General features: G+C 36.6%; 2 protein-coding genes across 2 annotated transcripts; one reads left to right on the top strand and one right to left on the bottom strand.

The window, feature by feature from the left end:
* The first annotated feature begins 1,766 nt into the window (after nt 1-1,766).
* On the top strand, nt 1,767-3,165 carry LOC142610054 (F-box/kelch-repeat protein At2g44130-like). Its single transcript, XM_075781766.1, has one exon. The coding sequence runs from the start codon at nt 1,928-1,930 to the stop codon at nt 2,957-2,959; it is 1,032 nt and encodes a 343-aa protein (XP_075637881.1). The 5' UTR covers nt 1,767-1,927; the 3' UTR covers nt 2,960-3,165.
* Nucleotides 3,166-3,451: 286 nt separating this feature from the next.
* On the bottom strand, nt 3,452-7,547 carry LOC142610055 (serine/arginine-rich SC35-like splicing factor SCL33). Its single transcript, XM_075781767.1, has 6 exons — nt 7,409-7,547; nt 6,519-6,676; nt 5,564-5,641; nt 4,764-4,928; nt 3,927-4,049; nt 3,452-3,823 (listed from the first exon to the last, which is right to left on the bottom strand). The coding sequence occupies exons 2-6, from the start codon at nt 6,665-6,667 to the stop codon at nt 3,673-3,675; spliced, it is 666 nt and encodes a 221-aa protein (XP_075637882.1). The 5' UTR covers nt 6,668-6,676; nt 7,409-7,547; the 3' UTR covers nt 3,452-3,672.
* Nucleotides 7,548-7,822: the final 275 nt, after the last annotated feature.

Here is a 7,822-nt window from a genome sequence, read left to right as displayed (position 1 = left end):
CATATATTCTCATACACTTTTTCACCCACACGTATTTCCACACATGTTTTCAAACACATTTTTCAAATTTTAAGTTCATGTACCAAACATTTCTTTAATGTGTGCCTTTAAGACACACATTAACCGGATCCATTTTAGTTTAGTTTTTATGTATTTATCCATCACTTCCCAAATCAGTCACCTTCATTCCCTATTTGCACATGGTAGGACCCCTTCATGCCTAATTTTAGTCGGACTTTACTAATGTGTGTCCTAAGAACACACAATAGTATATTATTTTTGAAAAAAAATTTATTGGAAATTAAAAAAGTTTTACAATTTTTTTAATTTCTCATAAAATGTTTTAAAAAATGGATGGCATAGGCCTCGTTTGGTACACTCACTCAAACACATGTTTTCAGTTTTTAAATAACATTACACATATTTCCACACATGTTTTCAAACACATATTTTTAATTTTTAAGTTCATGTACCAAACATCCCTTTAATGTATGCCCTAAAGACACATTAACCAGATCCATTTTAGTTTAGTTTTTATGTATTCATCCATCACTTCCCAAATCAGTCACCTTCATTCCCTATTTGCACATGGTAGGACCTCCTTCATACCTAATTTTAGTTGAATTTTACTAATGTGTGTCCTAAGAGCACACAATAGTATATTATTTTTGAAAAAAAAAATTATTGGGAATTAAAAAAGTTTTACAATTTTTTTAATTTCTCATAAAATGTTTTAAAAAAGGATGGCTTAGGCCTTATTTAGTACATTCACTCAAACACATGTTTTCAGTTTTTAAATTACATTATACATATTCTTACACACTTTTTCACCCACATGTATTTCCACACAATAGCCTTCAAACACATATTTTCAATTTTCAAACACATATTTTTAATTTTTAAGTTCATATACTAAACATCCTTTTAATGTGTGCTTTAAAGACATATATTAACTAGACCCATTTTAGTTTAGTTTTTATCTATCCATCCATCACTTCCCAAATCAGTCACCTTCATTCCCTTTTTGCACATGGTAGGACCCCCCAACTTTTTGTACGGTCCCTCACTCCCTTATCCAATGTTCATAACTATTGGCTGAGTATTTTGAGGATGACACTCCTTGCCACTTTTTTTTTTTTTTTTTTCTAACTCTTGTGTTGTAGACTGTCATAATATCGAAACAGAGTTTTTGTCTAGTTATGTTTAAAGTTTTGTACTCTAGGAACAAGTTTCACTCCAAATATATTAAAAGCTTCGGAATTCAATTATCAATTGGAAAATTATAATATATTTAATCTAATTAATCAAATGTGTCATATGCATTATATATAACATGACAAATGTCATTTTTCTATTAGTAATTAGAGTTCAAAGTTCTAAATATGTTTCAAGCCAAAAATTTTCCTTGTAACTATTGGCTGAGTATTTTGAGCATCACATACTTCACCACATTTTTTTTTCACAACTATCTATCTGATCCCCTCAAAAAAAAAAAAAAAAAAAAAACTATCTATCTGATCTATCACTTTTACCCTATTTTTTTTTTCACCGCTCACATTCTCTTGCATTAAATTAGAGCTATGACTTATGGATTAATATCGGGTAGAGATTGAAAGTTAGAAACCATTAAATAAAAAATATTTTTAAAAAAAAATTAAAGTTAAGAGCCAAATTCACAAGCTAGCCCTGTTAGTCTGTTACATTCACACTCTCTGTTTGAGCTAAAGCTGCTTAGTCAGCACAAATCTATGTGCGTTTGCGGCGCGTGGCAGCCGCTGATTGCTCTCTATCTTCTAGAACCCAATCATCTCTCTCTCTTACTATAAGTACCCAATCCAGAATCCCAGAAAATTCAACCTTTGTTAAGTTCTAAAAGTCTTCGGATTATTGTATATACTAAGAATTAACTAGTTCGATACAGTACTAAATGAATGTCACTGAGTTTATCGAGTTGCTCCCTGGCTTGCCCGAAGAACTCGCGCTTGAGTGCTTGACTCGTCTGCACTACTCGACTCACCGAGTCGCCGCACGAGTTTGTCGCCGCTGGCGACACCTTCTTCACAGCAAGAACTTCTACTACCACAGAAAGCAAACTGGTCATACCATTAAAGCGGCTTGCTTAGTTCAGTCTCTCCCGGTTCTGTCCGGTTCAGACGACGCTAAACCGGTTGGACCGCGGGCTTACGGAGTGGCCGTGTTTGACCCGGTGAGTGGAAACTGGAACCGAGTTGACCCGGTTCCTGAGTACCCAGATGGGTTTCCTTTGTTCTGTGAAGTAACGAGTTCGGAGGGCAAGCTCGTTGTCATGGGAGGGTGGAACCCGGTGAGTTATGAACCGGTGAAGGACGTGTTTGTGTACGAGTTCACGACTCAGCAGTGGAGGAAAGGCAAGGACATGCCTGAGAATCGGTCATTCTTCGCTGCTGCTGAGTTGGGTGGGCGAGTTTTCATCGCGGGTGGACACGACGAGAGCAAGAATGCGTTGAGTTCAGCTTGGGTTTACGATGTTAGAGAAGACGAGTGGGCCGAGTTGACTCGGATGAGTCAGGGCCGAGACGAGTGCGAAGGGGTCGTAATTGGGTCCGAGTTCTGGGTTGTGAGTGGGTATGGGACTGAGAGTCAAGGAGACTTTGAGAGAAGCGCAGAGGTGTATGAACTCGGGACGAGTCAGTGGAGACGAGTCGAGGACGCGTGGAATGTGACTCAGTGCCCCAAGTCCTGTGTTGGTGTTGGAAAAGATGGGAAGCTGTTTTGCTGGGCTGAGTGTGACTCGGAAGTCCGAGTTGGGGCTTGTGGGATTGAGATGGGTGGAATGACGTTTTTGTCCGGGTCGGCTTACCAAGGAGGATCGCAAGGGTTCTTTTCAGTGAAAGGGCAAAATGGTAAACTGGAGAGGATAATGGAAGTGCCTGAAGAGTTTTCGGGGTTCGTGCAATCAGGTTGCTGCGTAGAGATCTAATTCCCATTAAGGCAATTATTGATACATATTGCCATGTACAAAATCATGAGCGTACTTTTCTTTTTCTTTTTCTTTTTTGAGAAAACATGAGCGTACTTTGAGAGGGAAATATTGTAGATTTTGTGGGAGGCCTGATTAGACTAAAGTAAAAACTGTAATGTTTCTTTGTTCTTTGAGGTGAGAGTAGCTAAGGTTGGTAGTTTTTCATATGAGCTTGACATTTTAACACACAGTGACTGAATCATAGAGTAAGACTAGACATAACCAATTTCGCAATTTGTTTACTTTTTCGCAACGAATGGTGGACACTTTTTGCCACTATTAACTTGTGACCCACTACTTTTTGTATGAGTGGATCACTCATAATTATGAAATTGAGCATGAAAATGGTTGTGCTCTTGTATTGATGGTTGGAATCTTACTGGGTAACAGAAGAACATAGTTGTATAAGACGGGAAGCTAAATAAATAAAAACCCATCCAAGTACCACGATTAGCCAAATAAAACATACTTCTTAGGTACCATCAGTACAATTATAACGCAACCAAAAGAGTGTGATAGCTAGTCCGCAAGAGTCTACCAAATCACCATCTCTGGTAACCCCTGAGATCAATTTATGATAGTACATCAAAGCCAAGCTACTTGAAGTCAAACTTGTAATATATTGAATTTTTACTTTTAATACAATACTGTCATAGACTACCATTAACTAATTAAGTAGAGTAATCTTGGCTTCGACTGCGGCTCCTACTGAAGCTCTGGCTTCGGCTTCGGCTCCTGCTCCTGCTCCTGCTCCTCCTTGACACATAAGGCGACCTTGAGTAATACCGCTCCCTATACCTTCTGTCTCCAGGTGAAATCGACCTACATTACAATAGGAGACATCTTCAGACCTCTTGTTTTTAAACCCATCTTTAGACATCTTATATTGAAGACGCAATAAATTATTAATAAAGTCACCACAAACCTTGAGTAACGCCTCCGTCTAGGGGAAGGTGAATAATAATCTAGACTACGAGAGTAAGCTCGTGCATAGCGTGGTGATCTAGAGTAGCGAGGTGGAGACTGCCTCCTGTCATATACCTGACCCCTGAAAAACAACATCGTACATGAATCAAAAACACAGTTGTGGCAGACGCGTACAGAAAATTCCACTCTCTTGGAATTGTTAAATACTTTTTCAAGCAGAGTACAAAGGTAAGGGTGGATGGGGGTGTGTATATGGTGTTTAATATCATATTAATTTAACAAAAAATGAAATAACCCAAACAGCCCCAAGTCTTTAACCCTATGTTTTGTTTTGTATGGAGGGAGTTGGGAGAGAGAGGATATGAGGATAAACGAACGGATTGAAATACACTAAGGGGAAAAAAAAGGAACAAACCCAAACACTCCAAGTCCTTAACTCTATGTTTGTCTGGAGGGAGAGGAAGAGGGGAAAAGAGGAGAGAGAAAAAGATGGTAGGAATATAATAAAGAATTAGCACATTCGCCACCCCTTATCTTCTCCTCTCTTCTCTTGTCCCCCAATCTCCCTCCATCCCAAACATACCTTAAAATAAACACAGTGACCTGCACATTCCTCTTTTGGGTAGATAGGTACCAATTAATAAAAAATTGACCACCCCTTTGGAAATGTTCTTCTTACACTACAAACTAAGAGAAACTCTCAATCTTCTTACACTACACACTAAAAGAAACTCTCAATTTCAATACCATCGCACATCAATTGAAAACGGCATCACCCTGGATAAGAAAAAAACCAGTAGGCATATCAATACCATTGACGACAAAGAAGCCTCACCTAACACGTTCTCTAGCCCTCATTTCCACAGGCTTCTTTCTGTTCTCCTCAGCGAATACAACTGTCAATTCACGACCAAGAAGAATCTGACCATCCATATGATATTTTGCATCTGCAGCATCATCCGGGTCTATATACTGCACAAACCCAAAGCCACGAGGCTCCCTGCATCATGATCAAATGAAGCATTAGAAAAACAAAATATATATATAAAATCAAATGCGGTCCAAAAATGCATGCTGATTGCCAAAAATCACAAATATAACCTCAAGTCCAATATGTATAGTTTATGATCAAATATCTTCTGATACTTTATACAATTCAACTTAAAACACCATGTGGCTGCTAACCTTGTGGGAGAAAAAGTTAAAATTGAGATGAAATTCTTCAAGACCTGAAATTCTTCTCAATGTATACAAACCCAACTTCCTTCGAATCTTCATCTACATTAAGAACATCTTCAACAGTACCCCTTATTTACTTGATTGGTGTCTTCAACACCTCTTATTACTTCATTGTTGTCTTCAACACAGTACTCATATTACTTCATTGGTGTCTTCAACACTTTCAATAAAAACAACCAAATACCCATAAACTGATTGTATATAATTAATTTAAAAAAACAAGGGTCGACCCCATCATCACATTCAATTGAGACAGTACGAAGACAAACAATTGGACAAAAATCAATACATGAAAGTTCGCCTAAACCTGGCAGAATAAAAAGACAATACACAGACAAAAGGTTTGCAAGATTCGCAAACCATATCAGCCAATACATGATGACATGCTTTGCTTACCCAGTATAATAATCTCGGGGCAAGTAAATGTCCTTGAGCTGACCAAACTGCCCAAATGGTCCACGTAGATCTTCTGGCCTGCATAGCATATACAAATGAGAAGTTTGGTGGCATACTTTTGATAAAACTACTGGAAAAATAACTTATTAATTTAATAATAGCACCAGTGTTAATAAAAAAAAAGACACTACTCCAGCCTCAGAAACAGGAAAGAACCAACCAATTTTTAAAAAAGAAGTAAAAAATTTTGCCCTTCCAACAAAAACACATTTATAACTTTAAAATCTCTTTTGAAGCTTGATGCTAGGATAGTCATATTTTTACACAATTGCCAAAGTCTCTTCTTCTTCTTCTTTCTCTCTTTAGCTTTCCCCATTTTTGCTTCTTCTTTTCTTTTCTGTTCTTATATTCTTTTTTTGGTTGGATAAATAACAACCTTTAATTTGAAAAGATAGCATTGGAAATTAGTGCAACTTGTTCAACAGAACATATTGATTCTAATTGACTGAGCGAGCACCCACTTGAGAAACCCATAAAGCCTCTGTAACTTTTAGGCATATTAAATGATTTAAATCATAAGCTTTTAGCAATATCAAGCATACAGACAGAATAAGGGATCCTTGAACCTTCCCATGACAACCTATTTATAATCCATATCAATCATTTAGGAACAATCATTGTTTACAAACCTTCCACTAAGAAATTTCAAAAATGCCACCCAATTTACCAAATAACTAAGTAATAAGAAAGAGTAAATTTTTTATTTACCACATACCTCTTATAATTAAACAACCAAGCCTTAGTCCCAAGTTTTTTCAGGTCGGCCACATACATTCTTTTCCACCATTCTATTATAACCGCCACTCTATTCTAACCGAAGTTATACTCTCTGTCACTTTCTTAACTGACACATCCTTTTTTACTACTTATACTAAAAGAAATGAAGACAACATACCTGCAGTCAAGGCGAAGGTTCCGAACCAAAAGACTTGTAGGAAGATCTCTACCACGACCTCCATGGCGGCCCCTAGGGCTGGGGCTACGACGTCTTCGGCCATAACCCCTCGGTGGTGAAGGACTGTAGCTGTAACTTCTACCCCTCATTTCCCTCTCCTACAACCATCAAAACAAAAATAAATTAACAATTATTTAGTGTCACATGACCATCACTAAGAGGTAAAAAGTTAACAGATGACCTCCTAAGGACATTGATTTATAAAATATTTTTAGAAGCTTTTTAAGGCAAAAAAAAAAAAAAAAAAGCAACTGATTTTTTCACAACTTTTTACATTTCCAGTGAAAGTGGTATCAAAATTTTCCTCAAATGGCACCCATCAACAGGACCCTAACTAAAATTGTGGAGCTTAATAACACAACCACATGTAAAATTTTAAAAGTACTAAACAATGTTATTCATAGCCATTTTTGTAAAACCAAAACACTGCAACTGTCTCCTATGGTTTCTCACCTATCTTTGGGACAATATTCGTTTCAAATAGAATCTTTTCAGACAATTATATTCTTTTTAATGATTCCAACAAAAATCAGTTCGAGGAATTCCAAGTTTCCTATAAATAAATAATAATTATAAAGAAAACAATCTTTAAATAAAATAACTAAACTCGATTATTACAACAAAATCAAACAGAACTCATAACCTAGCAGCAACATCGGCAACAAAAATAACAAAAAGAAACACAAATTAATTTTTAGAAAAAAAAAACGAAAAAATCAAATCAAATCTTAATTATTTTTACATGATTTACAAACTAGTTCGATGATCCTATTCCTAATTAACACAGTAAAAATTGCGATGAGTGATTTAGGATCTGATAGATAAAATACCTAATCTTCGCAGAGAGAGAGAGATAACTGAGAAGAAAGAAACGAACGGTCTCTGATTTTTTTAGGGGAACAGCTTTTCTTTCACAAACAACGGAACAAATCTCAGGCTGTGATCATATACTGATGAATGAGCTTTTCTTTTTGTTACCTATGTAAATCGGCTTTATATAGTCCGTTCGATCGAGAAGCTTCTTCTTAAGACAGGTTTGCTGCTGTACGCGCGAGACTATGGGTCCTTATGAGGTTTTCTGAAATCCAGCCGTCCAATTTGCATGTCTCACGTGTATAGATTGTGGACTGTAGATCAATTTGTTTTTGGGGATAAAATATTCTTTTAGCCTCTATTTTTTTTTTCTTTTTTGGGAAGAAAAATAATTTTTATAAATTCTTTTTTTTTTTTTCATTTTTTAGGTG

This window comes from Castanea sativa, chromosome 9 (assembly GCF_040712315.1).
Source record: "Castanea sativa cultivar Marrone di Chiusa Pesio chromosome 9, ASM4071231v1".
Classification (NCBI taxonomy): Eukaryota; Viridiplantae; Streptophyta; class Magnoliopsida; order Fagales; family Fagaceae; genus Castanea; species Castanea sativa.
Note: the sequence above shows the minus strand (reverse complement) of the source record. Positions and strands in the feature narration are given on the sequence as shown.